The sequence below is a fragment of the Elephantulus edwardii genome, unplaced genomic scaffold, assembly GCF_000299155.1.
Source record: "Elephantulus edwardii isolate Elephantulus edwardi_28Jun2011 unplaced genomic scaffold, EleEdw1.0 scaffold00266, whole genome shotgun sequence".
NCBI classification, from domain to species: Eukaryota; Metazoa; Chordata; class Mammalia; order Macroscelidea; family Macroscelididae; genus Elephantulus; species Elephantulus edwardii.
Window position 1 is genome coordinate 3,287,446 of NW_006400016.1, and position 16,995 is coordinate 3,304,440.

The 16,995-nt window shown below is 49.4% G+C and overlaps 1 protein-coding gene across 1 annotated transcript in view; it reads left to right on the top strand.

The window, feature by feature from the left end:
- The window catches only part of RYR1 (ryanodine receptor 1 (skeletal)), a 199,386-nt gene extending 182,667 nt beyond the window's left edge, over nucleotides 1–16,719 (top strand). Inside the window, exons 92-107 of the mRNA XM_006899740.1 lie at nucleotides 4–321; nucleotides 1,111–1,175; nucleotides 1,705–1,858; nucleotides 3,281–3,367; nucleotides 4,338–4,589; nucleotides 6,197–6,327; nucleotides 7,628–7,670; nucleotides 11,426–11,556; nucleotides 11,646–11,706; nucleotides 12,732–12,878; nucleotides 13,149–13,283; nucleotides 15,249–15,405; nucleotides 15,789–15,853; nucleotides 15,946–16,046; nucleotides 16,287–16,338; nucleotides 16,624–16,719. Coding sequence (XP_006899802.1) covers nucleotides 4–321; nucleotides 1,111–1,175; nucleotides 1,705–1,858; nucleotides 3,281–3,367; nucleotides 4,338–4,589; nucleotides 6,197–6,327; nucleotides 7,628–7,670; nucleotides 11,426–11,556; nucleotides 11,646–11,706; nucleotides 12,732–12,878; nucleotides 13,149–13,283; nucleotides 15,249–15,405; nucleotides 15,789–15,853; nucleotides 15,946–16,046; nucleotides 16,287–16,338; nucleotides 16,624–16,719 — 1,995 coding nt within the window. The remainder of the gene's footprint in view (nucleotides 1–3; nucleotides 322–1,110; nucleotides 1,176–1,704; nucleotides 1,859–3,280; nucleotides 3,368–4,337; nucleotides 4,590–6,196; nucleotides 6,328–7,627; nucleotides 7,671–11,425; nucleotides 11,557–11,645; nucleotides 11,707–12,731; nucleotides 12,879–13,148; nucleotides 13,284–15,248; nucleotides 15,406–15,788; nucleotides 15,854–15,945; nucleotides 16,047–16,286; nucleotides 16,339–16,623) is intronic.
- The last annotated feature ends 276 nt before the right edge of the window (nucleotides 16,720–16,995 follow it).

A 16,995-nucleotide genomic window follows, 5' to 3' on the forward strand; every position in this document is an offset into this window, starting at 1 on the left:
GAGGGGGCCAAGAAGGTGACGGTGACTGAGCTCCTGGCCGGCATGCCCGACCCCACGGGCGACGAGGTGCACGGCGAGCAGCAGGCCGGGGCTGGTGAAGACGCGGACGGCGAGGGCGCTGGCGAGGCGGCAGAGGGTGCTGGGGACGAGGAGGCGGCAGCGGGCGAGACTGGCGCAGGCGGCGGAGACGGGGCCGTGGCCGTGGCCGAGGGAGGGCCCTTCCGACCGGAAGGGGCAGGCGGCCTTGGGGACATGGGTGACACCACACCGGTCGAGCCACCCACGCCCGAGGGCTCCCCCATCCTGAAGAGGAAGCTGGGGGTGAGAATGCAGGCGTGGGGGAGATTTTGTAGAGACTCTTTGCAGGAGTGGGAGGGTTGATAAGAGATTTCCAGACAGTGAGGTGGAGGTGGACATGGTGAGAGATGGAGAGAAAAGACTGAGGGATAGAGACCTGGAGAAAGATCTTCAAGCAGTTGTTGGGTACCGTTGAGTAGGCACCCACCCATAGCTCACCCTCCAGCGGGTGCTCAGAGGCAGTTAATCTCAGGAGATGGCCCATTTTTCTTCCTCAGAGCAGTTGGTAAATTCAAACCACATGCCTTTGAGATTGCAACACAGCTTCTTTACCTCTAGTGCCACCAGAGCTCCCAATACGGTACCTCTGGGAAAGAGGGAGGAAAGGACACTGGAGAGAACACAGACCCAGAGGATTCCGGGACCTAAAAGGACCCAAGAAGGGGTTCACATGGGAAAGACAGGCCCTCAGAGATACAGTCATAGGAAATGAAGAAGCAAGCACGTGTGTTTATGTGTGCACATATGTGTATGAGAGAAAAAACCCTCCACATGGAGGGAGTCAGCCTGACCCTGTTAAGAGCTTTGAGCACATTTGAGACTCACATTCTCCCAGAGCCTCAGTTTCCCCTCTATAAAATATAACTTGGAATCCACCTTCCTTCAGGTGGGAGGAGTTGGAAAGCTTAGGTTGCCCAGGGAAACAGCTACCGAGAGGCTAACAGAGAGAGTGAGGTTCAAGCAGGTCAGCACTGAGAAGTGTGTTGGGTTGGAGGCTCAGAGGCCCTGAAGCCTACCCTGCCCTGTCCCCAGGTGGAAGGAGAGGAAGAAGAGCTGCCTCCAGAACCGGAACCGGAACCAGAGTTGGAGAAAGCTGAGTGAGTGGCCTGGGGCCTATGGGGACTTGCACATATTACTGTCTCCCTCTTGGACGTGGAGCCAGCCCTGGAGGTCAGAGCCACAGGCAATCCTGGCCACTCTGTGTCCTCAGCAACTCAGCCCAGACACAAAAGAGGCTCAGTGAAAGTACAGAACGCGCTCTGCTCACATGCCGGCTTCCTGCATCCTGTTCCAGCAGCTGGAACACTGGGCCACTTGCTCACCTGTGTCTCTCACGTCCCCACCTCCCTGGGTTACACATCTTCTCCAGGAAGCCTACCTTGACATGCCCTGAAGATGAAGAGCTATCTCCTCTGGTCTCCTACTACCCTTTGGGCTTTTCCAGCCCATCCCTGATAACTCTGGGCTGTCACTCCCTGGTGTGTCATGGGGACTCTGAGAACAGTCATCACCTGTGTCCACAACACCACCCAGGGCTCGGCCACACATGAGGTGGACGCTGAGCAAATGGTTGTGAATTAACGAACACATGGATACCTGACCTTTCTCTGTCTCATCATCCCACAGTGCCGAAAACGGGGAAAAGGAAGAAATTCCTGAACCTGAACCTGAGACCCCTGAGAAGACAGCACCTCCTCCACACCCTCCAAAGAAAGAGGAAGCCAAGGGTGGGGGCATGGAGTTCTGGGAAGAACTGGAAGTACAGAGGGTGAAATTCTTGGTGAGGATCCAACAGGGATGCAACTTCCTCTCTCAGGGGAACCCCGACACCTACACTCACCTCCACTTCCTAGCCTGGTCCTGGTTCTATGTATGCCTGTCTCTAAAAGGAGTTCAGGCTGGGGAAGGGCAGAGATATCCACCAGAACTGGGGCATGGACACATGGCAAGGGGTTCTCCCCTGACTCTTCACCGTGCCCCTGCTCACGATTCTTGTTCCAGCCCCCATTCCTTTTTTCATCTGGAACCGTGTGCAGAGTCCCCCACCCCTTCTTGTCTGCAGCCATATCCATCTGAGGCTGAAGTTCCGGTCTTCCCACTATGGCCTAGTCTGAGCTCTCATTTTTCTGAGCCTGTGTCAGCCCTAGGCCCTCCATGGTGGTGGAGAGTTGAGCTTGCATGATCTCTAGGGAAGCACTCATCTCCTCCTCCAAGCTGAGAAGGAGGAAGGAAGTTCCAGAAGGCAGGGCCCAGGGCTCCATCTCCCTTTCTTCATTTTTAGCCCTGTCTGACATGAACAATTTGGACAGAAAGTGTCCAGTGGGGACTAATGGAGTGAATGAGGGAGGGGGAAAGGGGCAAGGAAAGAAGAAATAGATGTCCCCTACTTAGGACAACCTTACACGTAACCTTACACAGTTTAGAGTGGGGACTTAGAGCCTGACTGCCCGGGTGCAAATCTCAGGTCTGCCACTTTCTAGCTCTCTGGCCTTGGAGAATACACCTCACTTCTGTGAGCCCGAGTTTCCTATTTGTCCAAGTTGTTGAATGCCATCAAGCTGGCAATGACTCATTGCAACCCTATGAACAACAGATCTGAACCTTGCTCTACAGGAGTAGTTCTGCTCTGTAGTAGTAGCACGCCCAGTAGTATCCAATCACAGTAAGACTGATGAGCCTGAGATAAGCTCGTGTACAAAGGAGCCCCTGAGTGATGCACTCAGGTTCTAACTGAATAATTGGAGATTTGCGTTGACCCAGAGGCAACTAGAAAGAGAGGCTCATTGGCCTACTTCCAGACAGCGGGGGCCACTGAAAACCCTCTGGCACAAAAGTTCTCCATTGACACATAGGGTTGCCCTGAATTGGAATTTACTCAACATCAATTGGTTATGTCTATCATGAATTTAAGCCAGGTATTGGTATAGAATAAGTCTCACCAAACCTGTTGTCATCCGGTCCATTCGGACTCAGCAGTCCTTCATCAGATTTCTCAGGCTGTAAATCTTCACAGGAAGAGGCGGCTCGTCATTCTCCCACAAGCCCCTGGTGGATCTGAACCAGGATCCTTAGGTCTTGAGTAAGCACTCAATGAACAGTAGTTTGTGGGCCCTGGTACTGAGGATCCCAGTGCTCTGACTGTGACTGATGGGATGAATTCTGACTGATCAATGAGCTCTTTCTCTTTCTTTCCTTGTTCTAGAACTACCTCTCTCGGAATTTCTACACCCTGCGGTTCCTTGCTCTCTTCTTGGCCTTTGCTATCAACTTCATCTTGCTGTTTTATAAGGTGCTGGTCATGAGGATAAAGTTCTATGTGGGCCAGAGGGTGGGAGGTTTCTCTTCCCACAAGCTCCCCAGAATGAAAGCACAGGTGTTGGGGTGAGGATCTTCAGGGGCTTTAGACTGGACAACTGGATCGTAGGATCCCATAGTGGTGACTGGGGGTTTCTGAGTTCATCTGAGGCACATCCCCAAGAGCTTAGATAAGGAATCAGATATGGGTTCCATGCCCAGCTCTGTCACTTGTCAACACTGTGCCTCTGGGTCCACTCTCTCACCTCCCTAATTATCCACTCGTTCAGTTAAATTTATCTGCCTTGCTTTTGCATAAAAGAGATATTTGTAGGGCGAGGAAATGTATCATCTCACAAGATGAAAGGGAAGGGTTAAGAACCAGGCCTCTGAAGAGGTAAAAAGGGATCAGAATTAAATGCCAGGGATCTAAATAATAGGACCCAGGGCACTCAGGCTCATGCCAACAGTTTAGATAACAGGACAGAGGTGAAAAAGAGTGAATGGAATATGGAAACTGTGAGACCAAACTCTACAACTCAGTCTTATGTAAATAAACTGCTTAGCCTCTTTGTGCCTCAGTTTCTGTAAAGTGGGCATAATAACAACATCTACTTCTTAAGAGTCATGGGGATTAAAAGAAGACTAGTTTGTGTAGAGCTGTTAGAACACGACCTGGCATATAGAAAATGCTGTGGAGGTGTTAGCTGCTATTGTTAGCATTAAAAGTAGTAGTCAGTCTCCTTAGTGCTCCACCATCAAATCAACCCAAAACTCACAGGACAGAGTCTGATTTGCTAGCTAAGAGCCTATGCCTGCCATTTGGTCTTGATTGATAGTCGCACCCAAAATGTTTCTGATGGGACCCCAGTCCATCTGCATTGATGGAAACTGTTCATGTTGTCATTGGGTTCCGAGCGTGGCAAAGCAAATGTCAGCCCAGCTGACATCTGCTCCTCCTTCAGGTCTCAGACTCTCCACCAGGGGAGGAGGACATGGAGGGCTCAGCAGCAGGGGATCTGTCGGGTGCAGGGTCCGGCGGTGGCTCTGGCTGGGGCTCAGGGGCCGGCGAGGAGACAGAAGGTGACGAGGATGAGAACATGGTGTACTATTTCCTGGAGGAGAGCACGGGCTACATGGAGCCTGCCCTGCGTTGCCTGAGCCTGCTGCACACACTCGTGGCCTTTCTCTGCATCATTGGCTACAACTGTCTCAAGGTGGGCCGTAAGCACAGTTCTGGGGCAAGGGTGGCAACCTGTGCAGGGCCTGGGACCATAGGGCCCAAGGCCAGGAGGACTGAGGAGCTGGGTCCAGGACTGGGACTCCAGCAAGGATGATATATTTTTTTTTCTGTTGAAACACCTAAATTTATTCTCCGCCAATTTCTGGAGTATTTTTTTTTAATGCCTTTAGTATAACCTAGTCTTCTTCTTTCACTATTATTCATTTTTTATCATAATATCTCCTGAAGTGATTGAGCATCAACTAATTCTTTTAATATGGTTACTGTGTGTATTCCTTCTAAGTTTTTCTTGATGCTTGCTATGTCATTCAATATTTTGAACACAGTATTTTACCTCAATATAACAATTTAGGGATTAAAGGTTTTTTTTAATACTAGTTTCATGCTGAAAATACTCAACATGCACTTTCTTACTGGTTTTCTAACTCCAGGTCTTTGCACATTTCATTCTATTTGGGTTTTTATTGAACTGCCCTTTGAATTTTTCATTTCAGCTCTTTCACATCATCATTTTCCTTTTGTTTTATTTTCTACATTTGGAAGCAACTTTCAGTTTCTTCTGTCATGTATTTTGGCCTGTTCTTTCTTTTCAATGACCTTATACTTTCTCTCCCACCCCCATATATGATATCCTTGATGTCATTCCACAACTCTTCTGGTCTCAAGTCATTGGTGTTCAATGTCAGTAAATGTTTATACTTTTTGGAAATTTACTACCAGAAGAATATCAACCTGCGTTTCATTGATTATGCAAAGGCATTTGACTGTGTAGATCACAACAAATTGTAGCTAACCTTGAGAAGAATGAGAATCCCCAAACACCTGATTGTGCTCATGCAAAATATACATGGACCAAGAGATAGTTGTCAGAACAGAGCAAGGAAATACTACACGGTTCAAAAATCTGGAAAGGAGTATGTCAGGAATGTGAACTGTCTCCACACCCTTTCCATCTATTCCAGCAAGGATGATATTTAAACTGGCACAGGCCCTAGTTGAGTTGGTAGGAACCCTGCCCACATCACTGTGTTGATGTCTTGATGGAGAAACTGACTTTGCATTGAAAGTGTTGATTCTCTGCACACTGATCAGTGAGTGAATCAAGATATCTGGGGTCTCAGAACATGAGAGGAAATGGCTGAGGGGAAGAAGGTGGCCCCCGACTTCAGATGTGCTGTGTGGTGGATGCCCTATAGGAGTGTTATGGGAGCTGCAGTTCCAGGAGTGCCAAGATTGTTGTCGCAAGTCTTGACAATTTTCTAGAGAGTGAACAGTTCTCTTTTGGGTTAGAGATTTTGCATCCTGTTCCTTCCGCTTAGAATGTTCTTCCTCCCTTCCACCCATTTCTCCTGTCTCTTGTTCATCCTTATGGTCTGCTTTCAGTCCTGTCTCCACTGGGAAAGCCCAGGCAGCACTAGGCACAGCCTCTGGGCTCCACCAGCCCTCTATGTTCCCCTCTTACCACTTCTGATACAGGGTCTCATCCAGGTTCCAGCAAAATCCTGTGGCTGATGCAGAGACTGTGGTCTAGCTGAGGCAGCTGATGCCTAGCTAACTCTGGGTCCTCACTCCTCAAACCAGGTACCTCTGGTGATCTTTAAGCGAGAGAAGGAGCTGGCCAGGAAACTGGAGTTTGATGGCTTTTATATCACAGAGCAGCCAGAGGACGATGACGTCAAAGGACAGTGGGACCGGCTGGTGCTCAACACACCGTGAGAACTCAGGGCCCACCTCGGGGCAAGGGAGGAGGGGACTGGGTTTCCGTTCCAGCCTTGGCCCAAGTCTCCAAAACGGAAATTGTGGTCCTGTTCTCCCCAAGTTTAGTCCTCCTCTCCATAAAACAGAGACATAGCCTTCATATTGAGATACCCGCAATTGATACGCTGAGTTGCCCGACTCCCAGACCTGGAGCTTCAGACTCAGAGAATCTGGGCTGGGGCCTAATCACCTGCATTCTGAACTCTACCCCTGTGCCTCCCAGTCATCATTCTCACCCAGATACCTTGAGTGGGAAATAGGAACTAATTTTGCTCATGCAGTGAACCTAGGATTTCATAGAGAATTGAGCTGCTAACCCAAAGGCTGTTCAAATTCAGCATCTCGTGGGGAGAAAGATGGACACTCTCCTGTCATTGATTTAGTCTTGGAAACCCAATGGGAGAGGTCAGTTGTGAGTTGGCATTGAGTGAAAGAAAGATGAGGATGAGGGTGTGCAGGGATTTTGGACCCCAACATACCCCACTGTGGTCCTGCTGTAACAGAAATACCACCTGTGGAAGGCTTTCACAAACAGAAGTTTATTTTCTCAGGTTAGGAAGCTGTTTGTCAGAATTCAGGGCACCAGCTCTACAAAAGCTGTCTGCCAGCTGTCAGATCAGGGGAAACCCTTGTCTTACTTCTCCAGGTCACCTCTTTGGTATTACTGAGCGGCCTCCATCCTTGGATAGCGTATATATTTCCTCCAGGTCTGTTTTCTTTCTAGTGCTAATCTGCTCTTTCATATCTTAAAGCCATACTCTATGCTGATAATGGCCACATTCGGGTAACCCTATCCCAAGGGGGGTTGCATCTATAGGTATGCTGTCTCTGTCGCCCATTATCATCTAATGGATAAGGACAGGTGGCCTCTCTGGCTTTGAGTTGGTTGCAACTCATAGCACCTGTAAAAGAGTGGAACTGCTCTGCAGTTTCCAAGACTGTAGGTCTTTATGAAAACACACTGCCACATCTTCCTCTCATGAATTGTGAGTTTGAACCATCCACCAACCTTTTGGTCACTATAACCTCTGTGCTAACAGTGCTCCTCTTACCATGTATCCCAAGGAGACCCAAGTCCACTACCATAGAGTTGATTCTATCTGATAACAACCATCTGCCTTTGGGTTGGCAGAGCAACTCCTTATGTACTGGGCCACTAGAGCCCCTCCGAAGGGGAAGGATTTCAGATCACCCATGCCTGGCTGGAGTTCCTGCCCATCACTGACATCTCACGACTCCTTTCTCTCTCAACAGATCTTTCCCGAGCAACTACTGGGACAAGTTTGTGAAGCGGAAGGTGAGAGGACACAGGTTGGCGCCATGGCAGGGCCTCCCAAGCTGGATCCCTTTCCCTTAGTCCATCTGTGCTCCGCCAAGCTCTTTACTGTGCAGCCTTGGACAGGAGGCTTTGCTTCTCTGAGAAAGTATCCAGAAGAAGCCATGATGAGCACACCTCCCTCATATGAAATTGTACATATGTGGTGCATCGCGTGGTGACTACACAAAGTACTCCCCTCATTCTACTTTTTGTTTAAAAAGTTAGACATAAAAAAAAAGTTAGACATAGATGCTGCTCTTTTGACCTTGGGATGAACCTCACTAGGAGAACTGATACATAGAGGCTCATAGCAGCACTCTTCTTTTTAATTGTGGTTTGAGTCAAAGTTTACAAAGCAAATGGCTTTTCCAGCCAACCACCCATATACATTTTATTTTATAAGATGAATTACAATACTTGTAATGCAGCCACACTTTTCCCAACCTCCCTAAAATTCTCTCTTCCAACAATCCTGCTGTCCTCCTTTTGAGCTTCATCCTTGGGCAAATGCTGCTCTGGTTGGTTATTCTAAGGAGTGAGTGTCTCTCTGGTGTTATCAGTCTGTCTGCTGATTGATTAGGGAGCTCTGGTGGCCTAGCGGGTAAGGAGTTGCACTTCCAACCAAAGGTAGGCAGTCCAAATCAACCAGCTCCAAAAGAAAAAGATGAGTAATCTCTTCTCTTGCAATCTATAGTTTCTGAAAACTAACTGGAGGGTTAGCTATAAATTAGTTCCAACTGGATATCAAATAACAACAACACTATTTGGTCATTGCCTTTGTGGACTATGTCATGCCAGTTAATCCTGTTGTCCCCCAAGACACAGAAACACTATTTACACCAGCCAGAAGGTAGGGGAAAACCCTGTGTATCCCTCAACAGATAGATAAATAAGCAAAATGTCATATAGAGAGACAAGGGGATACTATTCAGCCATAAAAAGTCATTTAGTTCCATTGTTGTTGTTAGATGCTGTTGAGTCGAGTTTGACTCAGCGTCATAGTGACCATGTGAACAGAAGATCTGAACCCTGTTCTATCCCGTGCCATCTTCACACTTCCTGACACATAGAGCCCATTGCAGCAGTCACCGTGTCAATCCACCTGGTTGAGGGTCTTCCTCTCCTTTCCCGACCCTCCACCCTTCCCAACATCATGTCCTTCTCCAAGGACTAGCCCCTCCTAGCAACCTGTCCAAAGTATATGAGGCGAAGCCTCATCATTTACCTCCAGAGAGGGCTGCACCCTCTCCAAGGCATATCTGTGTGTTCTCTTGGCAATCCATGGGATGTTCAGTGCCCTTCTTCAACACCACAGCTCAAAGCTGTCAGTTTATATAATGTGGATGAACTTTGGAAACATTTTGAAAGAAACTCACTCATTGCCATTGAGTCAAGACCCATTTATACCTGACCCTCCATTGGGATTTTTGAGGCTATAAGTCACGCAGGAGGAAATTGCTCATCTTTCTAATTCAGAGCAGCTGGTGGGTTTGAACTGCTAAAGAGGAATTACCTTTGACTTAGCAGTGCAACTCCCTGTGGACTACACTGGACTGAAAGAAGTCACGTACAAAAGGCCACATACTTGTGAATCCGTTTGTTCTTGTTCCGTGCTGTTGAGTCAACTATGACTCACAGTGATCTTGTGAGCAACCCTTCTGAACCTTGCCCTGTCCTGAGCCAAGCTCACCATCTCCGACTCATTTGACCTCATCTCATTGAAGGTCTTCCTCTCTTGAGCTGATCTCTACCTTTCTAAGCCTGAAATCTTTCTCCAAGATCTGGCCCCTCCTGACAGCATGCCCAAAGTATGTGGGATGTAGTTTAACTATCCTTGCTTCCAAGGAGCATCCTGGCTTCATAATTCCATTTATAGTAAGTGAAACATTCAGAGAGAATAAACCCATAGAAACAGAAGATGTGTTAGTTGTTGCCAGGAGCTGGGAGGGAGGGATAATGGAGGACCTGCTGAAAGGATGTGGAGTTCTATTTCAGGATAATGAAAGTGTTTTGGAACTAGATAGAGGTGCCAATGGCAAAACATTAAGAGTGTACTGAAAAAAATTTTTTTTAAAAAAAGTATACTGAAATGACACTGAATTGTTCACTTTAAAATGTTTCACTTTATGTGACTTTCACCTGAAAAAACCCAGGTAGCCAGCTGTTCTCGGGCTACTTCAACTTGTAGTAACCGGCAAGTGTTCAAGGCTGCAAGTCGTTACCAAGGAGATGGCCCATCTTTCTCCTACTGCTTACTGGTGGATTCAAACTGCTGACCTTCTGTTAGCCACTCAATATTTTATGTAGTATGCCGTGAGACTCCTAAATAGTTACGAAGGAGGAAATGTGTGCAATTAGGTGCACAGACTCTGGAGCCAAATTGCCTGGCTGTTACAACCTTCCGTGTCTCAGTTTCCCTCATTTGCAAATTGGGTCTAAAACCATGTCAGCCTCACAGGATTGAATGACATTGTATACAAACCAGCAGTATCTGGCATACTGGGTAAGTGTTGGCTGACAGCTTTCATTCACTTATCAAATGTTTGTTGAGCACCTACTATGTGCTCAGAACTGCTTTAGGAGCATTGGAACTATTTTAGGGAGAGCTCTGGTGGCCTCATGGTAAGAAGCAGCACAGAAATCTTAAAGGTATGAGATTTGAAACCACCAGTTACTCTGAGGGAAAAGGATGAGGAGTCTCCTTCCAGGTGATTTACGGCCTCTGAGAACCTGCTGGAGGGTCAGCTGTGGGTCAGTTCTGACACAGTGGCACACACAACAACAGGATGCAGCAGTGGGCAAATTGTTGATACTGACAGATTCGAAAGTCAGATGGTAAACACATTTATAATGTTCAGGTGGTGATAAATGTCATAGAAGGAAAGGATAATTAAGCCGTGCAGAGGGACTGGGAATGTGTTACGTCTCAAGAGGGGGTAGCTCTTTTCTGGAGGATGGACAGGAAAGGCTGTGCTATTTAATAAAGAAGGAAAAGAGGGAATCAGTTGGAAATCTGTGGCAAAAATATCCTAGCAGGGGGAACAACCAGTGCAAAGGCCCGACAGCAAGAATGCGTTTGAGGAATGTATTTTGAGGAAGTGCAGGTGGGGGCCTGGGCTGGAGAAGAGTGAGCCAAGGGACAAGTGGGTGGGTATGGGTTCAGAGAAGTGCAGGGCTTCCTTGTCCAGTGGCTGTTAGCTGCCCTAACATACCGTGACGCCAAACACGACTGGACAAAACACTGCCTGGTCCTGCACCGTCACATCTCCGCGACTGGTTGCAGCTCAGACCTTCGTGATCCTCAACAAGTTTTGATTGGCTGACTTTCAAAAGTAGAACCAGTTCATTCTTTGGTGCTGAAATCTGTTCAGCATCAGAGCAGCATAGGAACCTCTCCTGGTAGATGGGTGGAGGCCAAGCATAAAGTGCACTGGACTGGAATCAAACGTGAATCTCCCACATGAAAGGCAGAACTTCTGCTACTGAGCCACCAGAGCACCTCACTTCCTTGTATGTCTACCTAAAAAGAATAAATGATCCAAAGTAATTTGGCCAGTTAGGGTCAGTCACTGTGGATCTCCACCTGGAGGACCATGGAGAGAGCTCTGAGCCTTCTCAGAAAAATATGTGTCTCTGATTTCCCACGCAAAGCTCAGGGCATCCTCCGAAGCCCACAAATGGCTGTGGCCACTCACCTCTGGTCGCCCTGCACTGCTCAAGGTTCTCCTCTGCAGGTTCTGGAAAAGCACGGTGACATCTACGGACGGGAGCGGATCGCCGAGCTCCTGGGCATGGACCTGGCCTCCCTGGAGATCACAGCCCATAACGAGCGGAAGCCTGAGCCCCCGCCCGGCCTGCTCACCTGGTGAGCTGGGCAGCTCTGCCCTGCAGGTCCACGGAGGCAGAGAGGTGGCTGGGCTGACCTCCATGTGTCTGGTTTTCTCCTCCGTGCAGGCTCATGTCCATTGATGTCAAGTACCAGATCTGGAAGTTTGGGGTCATCTTTACAGACAACGTGAGCAGAGGCCCAAGGGGAGGGCTTTAGGCTGATTAGTGGGCTTAAGTCTCTGGTGTCTCTGACCAAGGACTGGTTCTTGGGACCCTGTCTGTCTCTCATCTCAGGGTACCATCTGCTATGTACAGGCTCCTCATACCCCCAAGATCATACCCTGACTCTCCCAGATCATCCTCTAACTTCCCAGAGTGTCCCCCGTGCCATAGATCATCTCCTAACTCCCTGAGAGTGCTTCATGACCCCCAGATTATCCTCTTAATTCCCCAGAGTGCTTTCTGACCCCCAGATCATCCTCTGACTCCCCAAAGTGCTCTCTGATCCTCAGGTTGTCCTCTAACATAGTACCCCCTACCTCACAGATCAGCTGACTCCCTAGATAGCTCCCTGATCCTTAGATCATCCTCGGACTCTTCAGAGTGCTCCCTGACTTCTTACTCATTCCCTGAACCCTCAGGGTGCTCCCTGTCCCCTAGATCATCCGAGCTCCCTTAGAACGCCCTGAGTTCCCAGACTCCTTCCTTCTACAGAGGGTACTCCAACTTCCCCCAGGATACCTTCCCCCTGAGAGTCTGTTATCACCCCAGAAGGCACTCCCTCCTCCAGACACCCCTGATCACCCTCTCAGGCATTCACACACACGCACCCAGATTGGATATACCAAGGGACTTGGAAAAAAGCGACACGAGTCCTCATACATGAATGTACCTAGCAGCAGTATTCACAATTGCCAAGACAGTGGAAACCACTCAAATACCCATCAACGATGAACGGGTTTTGTTTTTATAAAACATGGTATATCCACACAGCAACATTTTCTCCAGCCTTAAGAAATGAAGTCATGAAACATTGACAATGTGGATGAACCTCAGAAACATTGCTCTAAGTGATAGGAGCCAGTCACAGGACTATACAGAGTAGGCAAATGCACAGAGGGAGATGCAGAATGGCAGGCTCGCTGGCCTTCCTGAGCGGTCCTTGTGCCCACGCTGCTTCCGGCATGATGATCTAACCCTGTGTACCCACAGTCCTTTCTGTACCTGGGGTGGTACATGGTGATGTCGCTCCTGGGCCACTACAACAACTTCTTTTTCGCCGCCCATCTCCTGGACATCGCCATGGGGGTCAAGACACTGCGTACCATTCTCTCCTCTGTAACCCACAACGGGAAACAGGTGCAGAAGGACCCTGGTCAAGGCCAAAGGGTTGTGCCAGGGCTGTGAGCCTGGCAGGTTGGGTCAGGTGGAGGGATGAGGGCTGGATGGAGAGGACTAGGGAAGGGGAAGTCTTGGGGGGGGGGACGAGCCAGGGGCAGATATGGGAAGTGAAGCCCAGGATGCCGGCCAGGGCAGGCCTGGTGTAAAGGCTGACAAGGCTGGGACGAGGCTGGGCATAGCAGAGCGGGAAGAGGCGCGCTGGGCTGAGCCACGTCCTCCCTGCCCCAGCTGGTGATGACTGTGGGCCTCCTGGCTGTGGTGGTCTACCTGTACACCGTGGTGGCCTTCAACTTCTTCCGCAAGTTCTACAACAAGAGCGAGGACGAGGATGAGCCCGACATGAAGTGTGACGACATGATGACAGTAAGCCATCTGCCTGTCCCCACGGCTCTTGGGCAAGTTTTCGACCCTCCCAGACCCTTCATTCTTCCCTAAGTAAAATGAATTGAACGAATTGATGATAAGATAGAAACTACTTTGAACAGAGCCAGACACATAAATGCTCAATAAATGTGGCTGGAGGCCCGAGGTGGCACAGTTTAGCTGCTTAGCTGTTAGTGGAAAAGTTAGCAGTTCCAGTCTACCCAGAGGTGCCTCAGAAGAAAGACCTGGTAATCTGGGGGGGAAGAACCCATAGAAAACCTTAGAGAGCACAGTTCTACCTTGGCACACATGGCATCACCACGAGTCAGAACCTAATTGGTGGCTCCCCCCTAGTGTGTTAATATTATTAGGATTTTTTTAAAGTAAATATTATCAGAAAAGTACTGTAGCAGAGTGTCCACTTTGGAGCTGTGTATTTTGGGGTAGGCTTTTCCCCCTCCTTGTGCCTTTGTTTAATAAGAGTTTCTCCCAAAGTTCAAGCATGCAATACATGGTCATGTTTTCTGTTCTATTAATAGGGAGCTCTGGTAGCCTAGTGGGTAAGGAATTGTGCAGCCAACCCAAAAGCAGGCAGTTCAAATCCACTAGTTATTCCTTGGAAGAAAGATGGGCAGTCACCTCCTGTGTGATTTACAGTCTCTGAAAAACCACTTGAGGGTAGGCCATGAGTTGGTTTCAACTCGATGGCAAAGATAGACTTTCTGTTAATGGGAGTCACAACTCAAATTGATTTTAACCCACGAGTAGCCCTGACTACAGTTGAGAGGCTCATTTCAGGAAACTCCTCAGAAAACATCCAGCTCATGGATCCTCAGCTCTCAGGTCTCAGCCTAGAGTTCGAGCCCCCAGCACACTTGGTCTTGGCTTTGCTCTCACTACAATCACCCGCCTCAACTTTGACCCAGGAGAAGCTGGCTTCTCTTCCCGGAAATACAGAACAAGTGTGGAATCTTTCACAAGTGCTAAGCAAGCCACGCCTCCTTTCTGCTTAGAACCTTCTGATGGCTCCTCAGATAAAATCTGTGCCCTCCAGATAAAATCTCACCCCCTCATGGGGAGGCTCACAAGATCTGGGAGGAGCTGACCGTGCCTGGCTCTAACCACACTCCCACTCGCTCTCTGTGGTCTCTTGACCACCTGGTCTTCTTTCACTTCTCCTGAGGCCCGAGTCTCCTCCTAATTGGACTCTTTACACCTGACATTAACTGTTCTCTCTACCCCAAGCCTGACTTCCACACATAACCCTTTACTTGGCATGTCACCTTTCCCTTTATGTGCTGCCTCCTCCAGGAAGCCCTCCCCAAACAGGGCCTGCTGAGCTCTAGGAACAAGCACCCTCTCGCCTCTTTCCTTGGTCTTGAGACCCTGCCTCACCTCTCCCCTAACCCTGTCTCACCGACAGTCTATTTTCCAGCCCCTCTGAACCGCTTTCAGTTCCTCCCAGTGTAAAATGTATTCTTCCCTCTCATTTGGGTGACTTTATGCATGTGGTTTCTCTGCCTAGAACACTGTCCTCCACCTATTCTTCATGTCACACCTCCTTCAAGTTTCAGCTCACATGGCTGTTCTTCCAAGAAGCCTGCGCTGATTAGCCAGGCTGGGTCAGGGCTTTCCACTGGCTCTCAAAGCTCCTTGCACCCACCTGCCCCTTCCCAGGCCCAGTCTGACCCCTTATCCTTTCCCAAGTCCAGCCTGGCCCCTCCTCCTGTACCCCCCACTCCTGCCAGCCCCAGACTCTGCTCAAGCAGTTCCACCACAGCCCCTCTGCCCACCATGTCTTCCTCCTGTCCCACCCCCACCTGTGCTCACCCTGTCACGGCCCCAAACACTGCTGGACTGTCACATCTCTCTGAACCCCATGAGAGTGGGTCTCCAACCCTGGTGGGGACTGGGTGAATGTTGGACGATGGATAAGTGACTTTTATGTCTCCCCCCCTCCTGCAGTGTTACCTGTTCCACATGTATGTGGGTGTTCGCGCTGGTGGGGGCATCGGAGATGAGATTGAGGACCCGGCAGGAGACGAGTATGAGCTGTACCGGGTGGTCTTCGACATCACTTTCTTCTTCTTCGTCATTGTCATCCTGCTGGCCATCATCCAGGGTTAGCACTAGTTGGGGTGCTTGGAGAGGGAACTAGTGCCCCAGGCAGGCTCAGTCTGCCTGCATTCAAATCCCGGCTCTGCCTCGCCTTACTGTGAGAGCTGGGGCAGGCGGCAGGTGATGTCTTTGGAACTGTTTTTCCATCTGTAAAATGGCAGTGGTCATGATACTAACGAGGGTTTTGTGAAGATTAATTTAACTTGGACTTGCTGAGTCTCTGGCACAAACATAGTAAGTGCTCAGTAAATTCGAGGCTGTGCTCATTCTTTGAAGAAGGAATATAAGGAGATGGGGTGGAAGCCAAGGCCCAGAAATGTGCTGCTGCTGGGGACGAGGCTGAAGTAGGTTAGAGATTGGACATTGACCTGCTTCCTGCAACCCCAGGTCTGATCATTGATGCTTTCGGTGAGCTCCGAGACCAGCAAGAGCAAGTGAAGGAGGATATGGAGGTGAGGCATGTCTGGGGTTCAGGCAGAGGGATTAAGGAATCCTTAGGGGGATGTCATTTGGACCTCAACTCTGTGTCTCCCACCATCCACAGACCAAATGCTTCATCTGCGGAATTGGCAGTGACTACTTCGATACAACACCGCATGGGTTCGAGACCCACACGCTGGAGGAGCACAATTTAGCCAATTACATGTGAGCAAAGGCTCCCTAGCCAATCAGGAAGGATGGGGGTGTGGCCGCCTGAGACCCCAGTGCTGGAGGATGCTCTGTGGACAGTTGGGGGTGGGGTAGTGAGTGAGAATCTGAGAGTGAGAGAGAAGGAGAGAGGGAGGGAGAGAGAGAGAGAGAGGAAGAGAGTGTGTGTGTGTGTGAGAATTCCCAGCCCTCAGCGGTCAGGAAGTTGCTTGGTCTTGACAGCCTCCTCCACCACAGGTTTTTCCTGATGTATCTGATAAACAAGGACGAGACGGAACACACGGGCCAGGTAAGGGGAGGGTCCCGTCTCCTCCCTGACAGTGAGAGAATAAGGGGCAGGATGGAGACAGACTGTAGAACAGAAACCCCTTGTTCTTGAGCCCTTACCAGCTTATAGTGACCCTGTAACAGAGTAGAAACGCCCCATACAGTGTCCAGGACTCATCTCTGCAGGAGCAGCTAGAAAGGTCTTTCTGCTGAACAGCTGGTAGATTCCATCAGGGAATAATGCAAGAGCATATCAAGCATCCCAGGATGTGACCACTGTGTTCTCCTCCCTCTCTTGAAACTCTAGGAGTCCTATGTGTGGAAGATGTATCAGGAGAGATGCTGGGACTTCTTCCCGGCTGGTGACTGTTTCCGCAAGCAGTATGAGGATCAGCTTAGCTGAGACACCCCTGTTGGCCCCTCCATCCCCACCTCAAGTGCCTTATCCTCACCACAAGTCCCTTCACCCCCCCCCCAGCACCTCACCTCTCCCCGGTCAGATGAGGGAGAGCTGAGCTGGTACTGGAGAAATAAAGCCTGTGCTATACCCCCCAGCACCACTGTGTTGGGTTTTGGATTCTGGATCGGGAGAATGAGCATCTGGGAATTCTGCCCTCAATTTCTGAAAAACTTTCTGACAGCAGAGGTTGAAATCACGTTTATTTGGAGACAAGACACA